Source organism: Lepidochelys olivacea, assembly GCF_965140295.1.
Source record: "Lepidochelys olivacea isolate rLepOli2 genome assembly, chromosome: 1".
Taxonomy (NCBI): Eukaryota; Metazoa; Chordata; order Testudines; family Cheloniidae; genus Lepidochelys; species Lepidochelys olivacea.
In genome coordinates, this window is record NC_140411.1 from 250,903,137 (window position 1) to 250,920,834 (window position 17,698).

Sequence of the window (17,698 nt, forward strand, 5' to 3'; positions counted from 1 at the left end):
TTTTAGAAATCGGTTTTATATATTCGAGTGTGTGTGTCCCCACAGAAAATGCTCTAAGTGCATTAAGTGCATTAACTCAGCGGAGTGCTTCCACAGTACCGAGGCTAGAGTCGACTTCTGGAGCGTTGCACTGTGGGTAGCTATCCCACAGTTCCTGCAGTCTCCGCTGCCCATTGGAATTCTGGGTTGAGATCCCAATGCCTGATGGGGCTAAAACATTGTCGCAGGTGGTTCTGGGTACATATCGTCAGGCCCCCGTTCCCTCCCTCCCTCCGTGAAAGCAAGGGCAGACAATCGTTTCGCGCCTTTTTTCCTGAGTTACCTGTGCAGACGCCATACCACGGCAAGCATGGAGCCCGCTCAGGTAACCATCTCCCTATGTCTCCTGGGTGCTGGCAGATGCGGTACGGCTTTGCTACACAGTAGCAGCAACCCCTTGCCTTGTGGCAGCAGACGGTACAGTACGACTGGTAGCCATCATCGTCATGTCCGAGGTGCTCCTGGCCACGTCGGCTGGGAGCGCCTGGACAGACATGGGTGCAGGGACTTAATTTAGAGTGACTTGACCAGGTCATTCTCTTTACTCCTGCAGTCAGTCCTATTGAACCGTCTTATGGTGAGCAGGCAGGCGATACGGATTGCTAGCAGTCGTGCTGTACCATCTTCTGCCAGGCAGGCAAGAGATGAGGATGGCTAGCAGTTGTACTGTACCATCTTCTGCCGAGCAGCCATGAGATGTGGATGGCATGCAGTCCTTCTGCACCGTCTGCTGCCAGCCAAAGATGTAAAAGATAGATGGAGTGGATCAACACAAGAAATAGACCAGATTTGTTTTGTACTCATTTGCTTCCCCCCCTCCCCTGTCTAGGGGACTCATTCCTCTAGGTCACACTGCAGTCACTCACAGAGAAGGTGCAGCGAGGTAAATCTAGCCATGTATCAATCAGAGGCCAGGCTAACCTCCTTGTTCCAATAAGAACGATAACTTAGCTGCACCATTTCTTATTGGAACCCTCCGTGAAGTCCTGCCTGAAATACTCCTTGATGTAAAGACACCCCCTTTGTTGATTTTAGCTCTCTGAAGCCAACCCTGTAAGCTGTGTTGTCAGTCGCCCCTCCCTCCGTCAGAGCAACGGCAGACAATCGTTCCGCGCCTTTTTTCTGTGCGGATGCCATACCAAGGCAAGCATGGAGGCCGCTCAGCTCACTTTGGCAATTAGAAGCACATTAAACACCACACGCATTATCCAGCAGTATATGCAGCACCAGAACCTGGCAAAGCGATACCGGGCGAGGAGGCGACGTCAGCGCGGTCACGTGAGTGATCAGGACATGGACACAGATTTCTCTGAAAGCATGGGCCCTGCCAATGCATGCATCATGGTGCTAATGGGGCAGGTTCATGCTGTGGAACGCCGATTCTGGGCTCGGGAAACAAGCACAGACTGGTGGGACCGCATAGTGTTCCAGGTCTGGGACGATTCCCAGTGGCTGCGAAACTTTCGCATGCGTAAGGGCACTTTCATGGAACTTTGTGACTTGCTTTCCCCTGCCCTGAGGCGCATGAATACCAAGATGAAAGCAGCCCTCACAGTTGAGAAGCAAGTGGCGATAGCCCTGTGGAAGCTTGCAACGCCAGACAGCTACTGGTCAGTTGGGAATCAATTTGGAGTGGGCAAATCTACTGTGGGGGCTGCTGTGATGCAAGTAGCTCACGCAATCAAAGATCTGCTGATATCAAGGGTAGTGACCCTGGGAAATGTGCAGGCCATAGTGGATGGCTTTGCTGCAATGGGATTCCCTAATTGTGGTGGGGCCATAGACGGAACCCATATCCCTATCTTGGCACCGGAGCACCAAGCCGCCGAGTACATAAACCACAAGGGGTACTTTTCGATAGTGCTGCAAGCTCTGGTGGATCACAAGGGACGTTTCACCAACATCAACGTGGGATGGCCGGGAAAGGTGCATGACGCTCGCATCTTCAGGAACTCTGGTCTGTTTCAAAAGCTGCAGGAAGGGACTTTATTCCCAGACCAGAAAATAACTGTTGGGGATGTTGAAATGCCTATATGTATCCTTGGGGACCCAGCCTACCCCTTAATGCCATGGCTCATGAAGCCGTACACAGGCAGCCTGGACAGTAGTCAGGAGCTGTTCAACTACAGGCTTAGCAAGTGCAGAATGGTGGTAGAATGTGCATTTGGACGTTTAAAGGCGCGCTGGCGCAGTTTACTGACTCGCTTAGACCTCAGCGAAACCAATATTCCCACTGTTATTACTGCTTGCTGTGTGCTCCACAATATCTGTGAGAGTAAGGGGTAGACGTTTATGGCGGGGTGGGAGGTTGAGGCAAATCGCCTGGCTGCTGGTTACGCGCAGCCAGACACCAGGGCAGTTAGAAGAGCACAGGAGGGCGCGGTACGCATCAGAGAAGCTTTGAAAACCAGTTTCATGACTGGCCAGGCTACGGTGTGAAAGTTCTGTTTGTTTCTCCTTGATGAAACCCCCCACCCCTTGGTTCACTCTACTTCCCTGTAAGCTAACCACCCGCCCCTCCTCCCTTCAATCGCCGCTTGCAGAGGCAATAAAGTCATTGTTGCTTCACATTCATGCATTCATTATTCATTCATCACACAAATAGGGGGATGACTACCAAGGTAGCCCAGGAGGGGTGGTGGAGGAGGGAAGGAAAATGCCACACAGCACTTTAAGCACAGCACTTTAAAAGTTTACAACTTTAAAATTTATTGAATGACAGCCTTCTTTTTTTTTGGGCAATCCTCTGTGGTGGAGTGGCTGGTTGGCCGGAGGCCCCCCCACCGCGTTCTTGGGCGTCTGGGTGTGGAGGCTATGGAACTTGGGGAGGAGGGCGGTTGGTTACAGAGGGGCTGCAGTCTGTGCTCCAGCTGCCTTTGCTGTAGCTCAACCATAGACTGGAGCATACTGGTTTGGTCCTCCAGCAGCCTCAGCATTGAATCCTGCCTCCTCTCATCACGCTGCCGCCACATTTGAGCTTCAGCCCTCTCTTCAGCCCACCACTTACTCTCTTCAGCCCGCCACCTCTCCTCCCGGTCATTTTGTGCTTTCCTGCACTCTGACATTATTTGCCTCCACGCATTCGTCTGTGCTCTGTCAGTGTGGGAGGACAGCATGAGCTCGGAGAACATTTCATCGCGAGTGCGTTTTTTTTTCTTTCTAAGCTTCACTAGCCTCTGGGAAGGAGAAGATCCTGTGATCATTGAAACACATGCAGCTGGTGGAGAAAAAAAAAGGGACAGCGGTATTTAAAAAGACACATTTTATAAAACAGTGGCTACACTTTTTCAGGGTAATCCTTGCTGTTAACATTACATACATAGCACATGTGCTTTCGTTACAAGGTTGCATTTTGCCTCCCCCCACCGCGTGGCTACCCCCTCAACCCTCCCCCCTCCCTGTGGCTAACAGCGGGGAACATTTCTGTTTAGCCACAGGCAAACAGCCCAGCAGGAATGGGCTCCTCTGAGTGTCCCCTGAAGAAAAGCACTCTATTTCAACCAGGTGACCATGAATTATATCTCACTCTCCTGAGGATAACACAGAGAGATAAAGAACGGATGTTGTTTGAATGCCAGCAAACATACACTGCAATGCTTTGTTCTACAATGATTCCCGAGTACGTGTTACTGGCCTGGAGTGGTAAAGTGTCCTACCATGAAGGACGCAATAAGGCTGCCCTCCCCAGAAACCTTTTGCAAAGGCTTTAGGAGTACATCTAGGAGAACCGCAAATGCCAGGGCAAAGTAATCCTTTCACATGCTTGGTTTTAAACCATGTATAGTATTTTAAAAGGTACACTCACCAGAGGTCCCTTCTCCGCCTGCTGGGTTCAGGAGGCAGCCTTGGGTGGGTTCGGGGGGTACTGGCTCCAGGTCCAGGGTGAGAAACAGTTCCTGGCTGTCAGGAAAACCGGTTTCTCAGCTTGCTTGCTGTGAGCTATCTACAACCTCATCATCATCATCATCTTCTTCGTCCCCAAAACCTGCTTCCATATTGCCTCCATCTGCATTGAAGGAGTCAAACAACACGGCTGGGGTAGTGGTGGCTGAACCCCCTAAAATGGCATGCAGCTCATCATAGAAGCGGCATGTTTGGGGCTCTGACCCGGAGTGGTCGTTCGCCTCTCTGGTTTTCTGGTAGGCTTGCCTCAGCTCCTTCAGTTTCACGCGGCACTGCTTCGGGTCCCTGTTATGGCCTCTGTCCTTCATGCCCTGGGAGATTTTGACAAAGGTTTTGGCATTTCGAAAACTGGAACGGAGTTCTGATAGCATGGATTCCTCTCCCCAAACAGCGATCAGATCCCGTACCTCCCGTTCGGTCCATGCTGGAGCTCTTTTGCGATTCTGGGACTCCATCATGGTCACCTGTGCTGATGAGCTCTGCATGGTCACCTGCAGCTTGCCACGCTGGCCAAACAGGAAATGAGATTTAAAAGTTCGCGGTTCTTTTCCTGTCTACCTGGCCAGTGCATCTGAGTTGAGAGTGCTGTCCAGAGCGGTCACAATGGAGCACTCTGGGATAGCTCCCGGAGGCCAATACCATCGAATTGTGTCCACAGTACCCCAAATTCGAGCCGGCAAGGTCGATCTAAGCGCTAATCCACTTGTCAGGGGTGGAGTAAGGAAATCGATTTTAAGAGCCCTTTAAGTCAAAATAAAGGGCTTAATTGTGTGGATGGGTGCAGGTTTACATCGATTTAACGCTGCTAAATTCGACCTAAAGTCCTAGTGTAGACCAGGGCTCATTGAAAACTTTGAAAAACAGGAGCTGTTGATACTTTGTGACTGTTTGTTTTGTGCGGGGGTGGGCACATAGACAAGTTGCCTAACTTGCATGTAATATTTACTTTACTCCTCTTTCCTTAAAATAAATTTTTAAAAAATTATAAAACTGATATTTGGTTGTTCTTGTATCTTAATTGAAGGATAAAAACTGGTTAGAGTTCACCAGAAACAAAAACTCGCAGCTGATCAACCACAGAAACTTAAGGAACAGTTTACATAATATATTAAATCATCTATGAAATAATGAACCCCCTCACCACCATCACTTTGCACAATTATAGGGAGAGGAGAGCTGCAGGTCAAAGTTAATTCTCTGGACTACAACATTGACATGTCTAATTTAGAAATTCTTGAGCACTCCTATATTTTCAGTATTTTAATTCCCTCTCTTTTGGAAGAAAGTTAATAGAGACATTTACATGAGAACAGAATCTTTGTTTCTTAAGAGTTCATCAGCTCCTGCCGCTTAAACCCAATATGAAGTTAGAACCTTGTTTGCTATGGAAATTGTCTCACAGTCAGGAAGATGATTTCATGTGGTACAGATAGACTCTTCAGATACTGTTTTTATGCAAATGTCCCTAGTAAGAAAAAAGAAAAAAAAGATGCAGGATAAATAGGCAAAATTTTGCTGAACAGAATATTTTCTCCAGAAGGCATCAGTTACCGTTTAACTTACCACAAAGGAAATACTGCGGTCACCTGTCAAAAGTCAACATTCACTGAACTCTTTTTGAAATGCTGAAGTTATTTCCTATTCTAAGGCTATCTTTTCACTACAAAAAAAAAGGGTTTTTTTAACCATAGGATAACTAATATACATTAGCTATCCCACTGAAAAATCCTAGTGGCACTGTAGTTTTTACCACGAGGCAGCGAGGCTCAGGTCTGGGTATGATGATGATCTTGCCTTGCAAGCTAGCAGTAAAAACTACAGTGCCCTGTCTCCACTAGGGGATAGCTAGCAATAGTTAGTTGGCAGTGAAAACAAAGCCTAAGTTTGGAGTATACCATCTACGGTGACCAGATGTCCCGATTTTATAGGGCCTGTCCTGATATCAGAGGCTCTCTCTCCCACCCCTATTTTTCACACGTGCTATCAGGTCACCATAGTACCACCTGATGGCAAATGATGACTTTTAGTAGGGACAACTATATATGGAACATATTGGAAAAAGGTGTAATATTCCAGTGCACGTTCAGTATAAACCCAAAGTACCTGCAGTGCTTCCTACTGGTCGTGGCCGTGCCACCGATGGCATTTCTTCTGGGTATAGCCCTCTGGAGGAATACTGAACATCAGATTGTTGCTGGTCTGGGTGCATTAACTCTGCAGGCTGAAGGAAACCCGGGCCAAAACTTTGCCTGTTGGCAGAGCAACATAAGATCACACTGACTGATCTTTCCACAGTGAAAATATTTACACTTGTCCCTTATACTTAACCCTATTATGATCACTCATGCGTATTTTTACCGTAGCTGCTACAAAAAGAATTAAACTTCATTACCATAATCCTCTTTCGTAACATGCACTTCATAAGAATAGGCTTGTACAAAGAATAACACAGGAGTTGGAACACAAGCATTTTCATGGATTGGGGTGGCTTCAATCCACTGAGAAGGGTTTGAAAAAAAAGAAAGATTTACTTTTTCGCTGAGGAAAACCATCATCACTACTACCTCAAAGCAACCACAGAACAGGACAGAGTCAAATTCACTTCTAATGTAAGCAGGTTCATCTAACTTCACTGACTTCAGTCGAAACGCACCTGCGTAATTTAGGGACCCAAAAACCCTACTAACTAATGTTGCTGAGTCAGGGGCTTGGATCTAAATCAACAGGAAGAAAGTGCAAAATGTAACATGTATTTGGCAAACAGAGATACCATTTGGTTTATGGGTACTTCCCTAAGTGTTATCAATATTTGTTGTGTTGAGCTCTAGAAATTTTCAAACATCCTCTGATTATATATGATACATCGCACCATGTCACGTTGTGTCGTGACACAGGTCAAGAGAAGGTATGTTAACATCCCTACTTCCTGCAGTGCGATTATTCAAAGGCAGTCTCCACCAATGGTGATAATCATAACTCCACAATTGTTTGCTTACCAAGGGTAGTCTAAGGTGACTTAGCATTAATAAAATGTGTCAGATTGACAGCACTGGAGAGGAAAGCCTATTCATTGAACTGTTATACCAGTGTGATTCACCCTGAGCTGGAGACATCACATTTAAGGATTAGCTTGATCTCCACTGTCTATCGAATTCTCAGTTTCTCTGCTGAGTGTGTCAACATGGTGCCAATCAGTGCTCATTGTGAGAGTGCTCTCTGTGACATGGACTCCCATTTAGCTACACCCTCAATCCTGCAATGAGCTCTGCAGGAACTCATGTGCCCAGATTGAGCATTTTACAGGACTGGGACCCAAGTTTCTATACTATGCTCATCACCCTGGTGTCTGAGTAGCTTTTTCCTAGGAATTGGGCTATTTATTCTCCCCAGATTTTTATTCCACTCATTAACATGACCACCAAACAGTCATCTGATTGTATCTCACTCAAGCCATTGCTGACCTGGGGAGCATTTGAACCAGTGACCTACATAAGAAAGGCTCAGAGGACTGCATGACTCAGAAAGTTGGTAATGGGATGTGGAACCTAATAGAGAGAAACCAGTAATTTAAAATACAATACATTAGTCATTTAGGATACAGCCTAACAAAGAGTTCTGAAGGGTTCAAGAGAAACATTTTTAGTTTGGAACAGCCACTCTCCCCCTATATCCCATGGACTTGTTCCTAATTATCTACTCAGCAACTCCAGAGAAGTGATTTGGAACCAGCTTTCCAAGCATCATGGGACATTAAAATGCATGTCTGAAAGGGGTTTAACGATGCCTATTTGGGGTTGTTATCTGGGGACCAGTAAGAGTGCAACAGTGAGAGAAGCGCCCATATGGTATTTCATGCCTACACCACCAAGCTGGAACCTTATAATCAATAATCTATTAGAATCATTTTAGATGTTTCCTTTCAAAGGAAATATCCTCCCAAGATTACAGCTGAGGGTATTATTTTTGTGCAAAATTATTTTTTGAGGGGGGTATTTCCATTACTGTTGCTCTTTCTGTAGATGAAAGAAGTTCATGTTTAACAGCTCTCCTCAAGCCTCCCATTATAATAAATGATGGTTTTAACTACCCTTTACCACTAGTTAGACATCCATGACAGGTGATGCAAAATGGATACCTGTATCATTACCTAGCTATTGCTGGTCCTAATTTGGATCTGACAGACTTTCCAGTCCTGGTTTCTATTTTCCAGACCAGCCTTCCATCTGGCTTCTCTAGTTTCAATGGAAAGGTTTCACTTCTAGCCAATTTAATTGGAAAAAACCCTTTGCAAATCAATTTTTAGATTTAGACATTCTCAGCATGCTCAAGATCAGTGTATGTCTATTGCATGATGCAACATTCATACCATGATAATGGCTGCCAAGCCCCAGTATCAGCACAGTAAGTAAGTGACCTAACTTAATACGTTTTGCCTTTCTGCCCAGGTTGGTTCCAGCCCATTAAATATGTTGATTGCATTAGTATAGAGAAAAGGGAACAATCTGGTTTCCCGATCACTGTTCCGGGCATTGGCTATTTAAGACATTGGACTGTGACGTTAATAATGTCGACCTGTAGTGATTTCAAAACACTCCCCTTCCTATTTCTATAGGTTTCTGCATTGTTTCTACCAGTTTCATTATCTTTGTCTTCAGGAAATGAGTGTAACCTTCTTTACTAGAATACAATACATTTCTTCCCTGCTCCGTCACGATGTAAAATGAAGAAGCTGTGGTATTTTATACGGTCTTTAAAGAAACCTTCCTGTGCAGGTCAATGAAGTTGCCGGTTGTTACTTTAACCCTATGGCACTAGCAGGTCCTGGGTTTCCACCACCACCACCACCTGTGGTATTAATGTTTAACTTAAGGAAATTCAACCTGCGGGTACCAAGGGGCTCAGAGCCTTTTGAAAAAGTAATACACAGTGAAGGTACTGCCTTGTTCAAGGATTTGATAACTGGCTACGGAGCCTTTCACTATTAGCCCGCCTCTCTAAATCTGAGACAGGTTGAGAGTGAATGAAAATTGTTAATCATTGATGCCTAGTGGTGATCTACATACAGTGAGTTGGTGATCTCAGTACAGTTTCTAATGTGCTAGTGTCTCAATCACAAAATCATCTTCTCACGTCATGATTGGCCGTATCAGCCAAGACCTCAAAGAGCAAATGTGCATGGGGACTAAATTCCCCTCTCCCCTTCTAGAGGTGATCCTTTCAGTCTCAGTCCCATGGGCAGGGAAAAACTGTCCATCCCCATTCTGCAGATAGAGGTTTTCAGTGCCTAGGACTGTCAGCACAGCCCTTCTCCAAGAACTACATTCATTTTAAAATAAATAAAATAAGGAAGTAATACACTATGTATAAATCAGACCCCGACTTTCTCTTGGAGCTTTGTCCTGAGGAGAATTTGTGCTCTGACACATCTGTCTCCAAGGTTAGCAGGTGATCTTCCCTTTACTGGGGTAAGCTTTTGGGACTGTAACTTGCTCCCACTTGATAATGTATATTGAACATTCGTGATTATATGGGAATTAAAGGGAAAGCCAAATAGTAAATTTGGAGTTGGGAGGGAAGGGAGGTATTTATCAGTTGTAAACCTACGAGGAATAATGTTTCCCTTATATAGCTATATAGATTGGGATTTTCTCACCTCCATCTTCATATGAGACTACCACAGCAGGGCCAGGAGAGCCTACGAGATAGATCCCCACTGATTTTATACAGGTGGGCTTGCTACCAGGCCTTCTCTGAGAGGCCCCCTTTGCTCTGGAATTTATTCCCCACTTGGCCCAAAATAAATTGAATCTCTTAATCTATAATGCATGCAGGGAAGACCATTTATTTACAGGGCTTTTCAAGAGGGCAGAGGGAATGGACAAGAGGGAGTCTTTGTGTGGAGTGAAGTACATTTGGTTGCTCTGATTTACTGTTGGTTAATTTAATTTTTTTTATTATTAACATCTGACATTTGAGCATGGGCAGTGTTCCACTATTCATTCAGCATCTGGCACAAACCTTAATCTCCCCTAACTACCACAGTGCTTTTCCATCTAGCTGAGACTGCAAAGTATGAGCTTCCTATAGCCTGCTGCTGCACCATGAGCAGAGCACTGAGAAATACGGAAGGGATCATACAGTTCCTTCCAAACTTCTCTTCAAGCACATGTCCTCAGAATATGGCTAACTTCCCATCTCTGGCATGAGAACTGCAGGGGTGTATCCATCTACTCAGATGAGAGAGTTTAATTACTTGTTTAATTATGGCCCATGGCCAGGATATAAATTCAGAACTTCATATTCTCCTCAATCCACAGTGCATCTCTCACTGACATCAGTGAGAGAGGTTTGCGCAGAGATTAAGTGAAAGATACAGACAGCCTCTATGTAGTAACTAAACTTTTATTTATTAGCTATTTATTCAGCAACTTTTTGACATATTCAGCATCGTTCATTGAGATAATCAGCTCCCCTTTGGGCTGATGCTACTCCTGCCCTGTGTTTTTCTTCCTTCCCCTCCCCCCGGCTTCTCTTAAGTCTTTCGTTCTTCCTTCTGCTCTTCCCTCCCAGGAACTCCCAGCTCCCACCCTCTTTTCTGTTCCATCTATTAAAATGATCAGCAATGGAACAGTTAAGGTTGACAATGACATTTCTTCATCACTGGGCTTTAGAAATGCCACTCCAATGAAATTAACATGTTACACATGTTGATGTCATTGTTTCAGGCTCTCTGCAGACTCTGGCACTCAATGGTATGCTCCATTCACATTTGGAAGGTTATCTTCGCAGCCATGAAGGCTTGAAATTTATTGTTTTTTAATTAAAGCTTGGAATCTACATAATCCAAGTGTGTCATGTTGGCCACATAAATACTTTATGCAGGCTGCATCTGGCCTGTGGGCCATCTGTTTGACACCCTGAGTTTGCACAGTACCTAACAGAGTAGGGTCTCAATCTCAGTAGGGCCTCTTGGAGCTAATGTAATATAAATAATAATTATAATTCCATGAACAGAAAGGTACCTCTGCAGCAGACCCGGCGCTGTTGGAGGAGTCATTCCAAATTCCACGTATCTCTATTGGAAATAAATTAATAAAAATAAAATCAATAAATTGGGAATTTCAGTCAGTGTTTTACAGGTTGAATGAGACCCAATTGCCGGGCCTACATGTGAGCTGACTGCAAGTTTACTGACAGAGATTTACAAACATTTTTTGTTAAGTGGCACAAGAAGACCTGGGAAGTGCAGCTCCAACAGGACAACCAGCTCTTCTATGTTTGCCCATGCTCCTTATGTGGCTTATCCACCTTTTGAAAATGTGTTCTCTGACTTGCAGCTTAAGGCCCCCTACAATGTGTATTTAATATAAATTTTACGAAAAGCTAAGCTATTATTTTACCTTGTGAAGGTGGGGGGAGCCAATGGCACACAGGTAGTGCTAGATCTTAATTTATCCTGCCTAAAATGATTTATTTTGTACAACAGACTTCCAACTCTATTTACAATTTCATACAGGAGCATCAACTAATGGTTAGAGCAGGGGAGGTGGAATCAGGATGTCATGGTCTCAAATGTCCTGGTGGAAAACTCTGCCTAAATACTTAGAACTTTATCTTTGTGGGCTCTAAATAAGTGCTAAGCTAAAACAGACTTTAGAAAAGAAATGTTATTCATTTAAATACCAAGACTGATCTGTGAAAGATCACAACTGAGTGGACCAGGACAGTGTTCTCTTAAAAGAGAGCTCCTATCTGCCTCCAACTGAGAAAAAAAGTTCACAGGATGGTTTAAACAGTGAATCCCCCATTTGGTAACTGTTCACATCACAGATATCCCTGGTTCCAGTAATTGCTCAATATCCGTGATGAACCCTGATCTAAAAGGTGTAACAATAGTGACCATGGCTCAACTGGTCCTAACACCCTGCCCTGAAAAGCCTTTCAAGATGTATCACTCACACTAAATGGGTTGTTTACTGCCTGGGCTGGACCATATGGTGATCCCCAGTGGGGGCATGTGGTTCCCCTCCCTGCTCGAGCAGGAGTGTTGTTTACCGGCTGTCCCGCAGAGACCCCAGGTGATGTGATGGCAGTGGAACTGGCTGCTTGGCTACTGGGAGCCACCAGGGCAAAGGCATCATCCAAGAGAGAGTGCATGGTCTGCCGGGCCTCTTCAATGGATGGCTGTGGAGGGATGTACTGAGAGGCTGGGTGGGGAGGCAAGCCTGGGTACTTCCCGAGATCAAGAGAAGAAGGTGTCTGTGGTTCTGCAGGCAGGTCAGGATCAGACTACAGAGAAGACAGAGAATGGAACCAGGAGTCAGAGAGACTTTTACATACGCAGTTTCAAGTCAGTGACATTTAACTTCTGAATAAGGATTAGAACAAGCTGGAAGCAACAGAGGAGAGAGACCTGGGTGTGTGGATTGACCACAGGATGACTATTAGCCACCAGTGGGACGCAGTTGTGAAAAAGGCAAGGCATTTTCAGTAGAGACAGAGAAGTGTTAATGCCACTGTACGAGACCTCATCTGGAATACTGTGTACAATTTTGGTCACCCATGTTCAAGAAAGATGAACTCAAACCGGAGCAGATGCAGAGAAGGGCTACTAGGATGATCAGGAGAGAACGGACAGCCTATTTTATGAGAGGAGACCAGAAGAGCTTGGATTGTTTATCCTAGCAAAAAAAAAAGGCTGATCGGGGATATGATTGCTTTCTATAAATACATTGGGGGAGGGGTAAATATCCGGGAGGGGGATGAGCTATTTAAGCTACAGGACAGTGTTGGCAGAACAACAAATGGGTTGAACTGACTCCAAACAAATTCAGGCTGGAAATCAGAAGAAGGCTTCTAACCACCAGAGGGGTGAGGTTCTAGAACTGCCTCCTAATAGGAGTTGTGCCGGCAAACATGAGGAACAGCACAAATTGATCAATGCGACTCTACGACAGCACTGCTGGTGATGGTAGGTGCCAGGGCTCATTTCCGGTTTTTGTCTTATAAAAGCTCATGCTTCAGAGCTTCAGCCAGCCATCTGCAGGAATCAAGAAGGGATTTCCTCCCGCCGCCCCCCATGAGAATTTGGTCGGGGGTTGGTCTCCTTCCTCCAAAGCATCATCCGGGGTGGACACAGCTGTAGATGAGACCCTGGATGGAGTGGGCCAGTGCTCTAAGGTGGCATCAAGCATTCTGTCTCTCAGGTGCTTGCTGGCTGGTTCTTGCTCACCTGTTCAGGGTCTAACTGATTGCCATGTATGGGGTCAGGAAGGAATTTCCCCCAAGGTCAGATTGCAGTGATCTTGGGGGTTTTTCACCTTACTTTGCAGCATGTGGGGGTGGGTCACTTGCCAGGATTATCTGGGTACATCTCACTTAATCATTTCCCTGCCACTGCGGGGGTCTCAGGCACTGGTGCACCTCAGTCCCTCCTATTCTCTCCCCGCAGCATAACAATCTAATCTGGGTGCTGTAACACTTTGGTCTCAATTCGGCTGTTGGGTTTAGTATGTGGGGTGGTGTTGGTGGCCTGTGACATACAGGAGGTCAGACTAGATGATCTGGTGGTGCCTTCTAACCTTAAATCCTATGACCATCGAAACCAAGTTGAGATTTAAGGCATCTGTGTGCATGTCAGCCAAACCGGTCCAGTTCTTCTACCAGAGAGTCATTTTAGTTCAACTGTTTCAGCCAATTTAAGCTTCCTCACTACATTACTAGGTGGGGAACAGCATACCACCTGATAGAGACTGAGCTGCACTAGAATGATGTGGTTTGTAAATGTATATGTATCTGAAATCACATAGTGAATGCTGACTCTTATCTAGAAGATGACAGTCTGAGCTAGCTCTCTCTAAATCACGGGTGGGCAAACTTTTTGGCCGGAGGACCACACCTGGGTATGGAAATTGTATGGCGGGCCATGAATGCTCATGGTTCCCGGCCAATGGGAGCTGTGGGGGTGGCGCTTGGGGCAGGGGCAGCGTGTGGAGCCCTCTGGTGCCCCTATGCATAGGAGCTGGAGCGGGGACATGCCGCTGCTTCTGGGAGCCACGCGGAGCCCCAGCACATGCGGAGCAGGGCAAGCCCCGGACCCTGCTCCCCATCAGGAGCTCGAGGGCCGATTAAAAACGTCTGAAGGGCTGGATGAGGCCCTCGGGCCGTAGTTTGCCCACCCCTGCTCTAAATGAAGTCTTTCTGAACCTTTGCAGCTCTACGGAGCGAGTTGAGTCTTTGTGTAACAACTGACCACGTTAGCTGAAATGTGAAACAATTATGGCTATCCTGAGCAACACAGGACAGGAGCTATTCAACAGCTAAGCGGTTAGCTGTGAGGAAGCTGAACTGAAGTGCATCGTCCTAAAGGGATTCTCAACAGTGCCTGATGTAGCCAGCACAATTACTACATACGGTCTTACCTCAGGAGCATATTGCTCCTCAGTAACAGGAAGTTACGCAGCCTTGCAGTAGCAGACTTATTGTGTCAGCTCCTTCTTGCCACTGCATGCCGGCTGCAGTGTCACCTATCAAGCCACACCCCTCTATGTCACTGGGAGTTTAAAACGCTGAGGGCCAACTCTCCACAGGTGCCAAAAGGGCTGAGCTTGCTTTGTGACAAGTCTCAATTAAATAGCTGCGGACTAGAATTCATTCCAATATGGGTGACATTAAAATGATCATGGCGCATGTTTGAACGCCGATGAAGACCACAGAAAGAAACATTATGGTCCTTCACTACATTTTAAAAAATGGAAACTGTTTGAAACTGTCCAGAGGTTTTGAATGTTAGCAGCGTCTGAGTGAAGACTGATTAGTGGCCAGAGTGCGGGTGCACCAGTCCAGAAAGCACAATAAGTGCAGTTTACTACATGATATTATTAAACTTAAAAGTTCTTAGTTACTATTTTTAACATGGAAAGAAAGCTAATTTGCTAGATACTGTATGAAAATTATTTCAGTTATTTCTGCACTGATATCTAAGTTTAAAGAAAAGAAAATCTATCATTGAGGGACCTCAGTTTTTCACTACCTGAAAAACTAGAATAAAATTTCCTATAACATTTGGGATTATTTAATCACTGGTAATGTGGACTAGAATGTACTGAACTGACTGTGCTCAAAGGATCATGTAGCATGCACACGTTTTCATGTGATGGGTCTTTTCCAGGATTTATATTTTAGTTTCTAACGTTGCTCACTGGAGAATCCTTTTCTCATTTCATTTCCTATGATTACTGTTCCTAATGGCCCCATTTTCAATTCTCATTATATAGTTTATTGGGACTGATAAAAATGCTTTTCAGTGCTTCTGTTTTGAAGACCAAGCAACACCAGCATGAGTGGAAAATGACAGGTTTTACTATTTTACCCAAACATTCTGCATAGGAAGTTCTTGACTCACTCAGTTTCATTCAAATGGAATTAGCATATAAAGTAGCCACTCAGAGCATACCAGGAAAATAGGAGATTCACCTAAGTCACAGTTATCGTAAGAACTATCAGTGTATTCCTGTCATCTAAAAGACAAACATACAATATATGCAGAATTATTGACTCCTGGTGGTCTTTTGTATGTCCCATCACTGTCGGTGGTGATTAGCCTGTCCTTCTCAGCATCAATAGGGCTTCCATTTATCTGATGTCTCCGACGCTGCTTGGGAGAACGTTTTGCACGTGAACTAAAAAAAAAAGAGAGAGAAATAAAGACCAAGAGAAAGTTCAGCACCTTTTGTCTTACTAGAAATACAACTAGTTTTTATGGCTGGTTATGGATTGTCCTCAGTTCTTACTGTGGGAGACCGTGTCAAAAGCTTTGCTAAAGTCAAGAAACAATACATCCACTGCTTTCCCTTCATCCACAGAACCAGTAATCTCATCATAAAAGGCGATTAGATTAGTCAGGCATGACCTTCCCTTGGTGAATCCATGCTGGCTGTTCCTGATCACTTTCCTCTCATGCAAGTGCTTCAGGATTGATTCTTTGAGGACCTGCTCCATGATTTTTCCAGGGACTGAGGTGAGGCTGACTGGCCTGTAGTTCCCAGGATCCTCCTTCTTCTCTTTTTTAAAGATTGGCACTACATTAGCCTTTTTCCAGTCATCCGGGACTTCCCCGGTTCGCCACGAGTTTTCAAAGATAATGGCCAATGGCTCTGCAATCACAGCCGCCAATTCCTTCAGCACTCTTGGATGCAACTCGTCCGGCCCCATGGACTTGTGCACGTCCAGCTTTTCTAAATAGTCCCTAACCACCTCTATCTCCACAGAGGGCTGGCCATCTCTTCCCCATTTTGTGATGCCCAGCGCAGCAGTCTGGGAGCTGACCTTGTTAGTGAAAACAGAGGCAAAAAAAGCATTTAGTACATTAGCTTTTTCCACATCCTTTAGCAAAGCTTTTGACACGGTCTCCCACAGTATTCTTGTCAGCAAGTTAAGGAAGTATGGGCTGGATGAATGCACTATAAGGTGGGTAGAAAGCTGGCTAGATTGTCGGGCTCAACGGGTAGTGATCAATGGCTCCATGTCTAGTTGGCAGCCGGTATCAAGTGGAGTGCCCCAAGGGTCGGTCCTGGGGCCGGTTTTGTTCAATATCTTCATAAATGATCTGGAGGATGGTGTGGATTGCACTCTCAGCAAATTTGCGGATGATACTAAACTGGGAGGAGTGGTAGATACGCTAGAGGGGAGGGATAGGATACAGAAGGACCTAGACAAATTGGAGGATTGGGCCAAAAGAAATCTGATGAGGTTTAATAAGGATAAGTGCAGGGTCCTGCACTTAGGACGGAAGACCCCAATGCACAGCTACAGACTAGGAACCGAATGGCTAGGCAGCAGTTCTGCGGAAAAGGACCTAGAGGTGACAGTGGACGAGAAGCTGGATATGAGTCAGCAGTGTGCCCTTGTTGCCAAGAAGGCCAATGGCATTTTGGGATGTATAAGTAGGGGCATAGCGAGCAGATCGAGGGACGTGATCGTTCCCCTCTATTCGACATTGGTGAGGCCTCATCTGGAGTACTGTGTCCAGTTTTGGGCCCCACACTTCAAGAAGGATGTGGATAAATTGGAGAGAGTCCAGCGAAGGGCAACAAAAATGATTAGGGGTCTGGAACGCATGAGTTATGAGGAGAGGCTGAGGGAGCTGGGATTGTTTAGCCTGCAGAAGAGAAGAATGAGGGGGGATTTGATAGCTGCTTTCAACTACCTGAAAGGGGGTTCCAAAGAGGATGGCTCTAGACTGTTCTCAATGGTAGCAGATGACAGAACGAGGAGTAATGGTCTCAAGTTGCAGTGGGGGAGGTTTAGATTGGATATTAGGAAAAACTTTTTCACTAAGAGGGTGGTGAAACACTGGAATGCGTTACCTAGGGAGGTGGTAGAATCTCCTTCCTTAGAGGTTTTTAAGGTCAGGCTTGACAAAGCCCTGGCTGGGATGATTTAACTGGGAATTGGTCCTGCTTCAAGCAGGGGGTTGGACTAGATGACCATCTGGGGTCCCTTCCAACCCTGATATTCTATGATTCTATGATTCTTCTGTGCATCCTTTCAGGTATGACCCCCTGCTGCACATGAACATTTTGGAGAGTCCTCAGGCAAGGGACATCTCCTATGAAATATAGTGAAATATCTCAGTCATATGTAATTCTACATGAAAAATGCCAAAAATTATGTCATAAAGGAGGGATTTAAAACAAAAAGAGAAACGTACATTTGGTCATCCTTTGGCAAAGCATCAACATACTTCTGAGAGTGA

The 17,698-nt window shown here is 45.4% G+C and overlaps 1 protein-coding gene across 1 annotated transcript in view; it reads right to left on the bottom strand.

Moving 5' to 3' along the window:
* Nucleotides 1–17,698, bottom strand: part of KIAA1549 — a 209,400-nt gene that overhangs the window by 8,336 nt on the left and 183,366 nt on the right. Inside the window, exons 15-18 of the mRNA XM_084643183.1 lie at nucleotides 15,479–15,623; nucleotides 11,998–12,231; nucleotides 10,965–11,017; nucleotides 6,046–6,191 (exon numbers count right to left, since the gene is read on the bottom strand). Of these exons, the coding sequence (XP_084499309.1) occupies nucleotides 6,046–6,191; nucleotides 10,965–11,017; nucleotides 11,998–12,231; nucleotides 15,479–15,623 (578 nt within the window). The remainder of the gene's footprint in view (nucleotides 1–6,045; nucleotides 6,192–10,964; nucleotides 11,018–11,997; nucleotides 12,232–15,478; nucleotides 15,624–17,698) is intronic.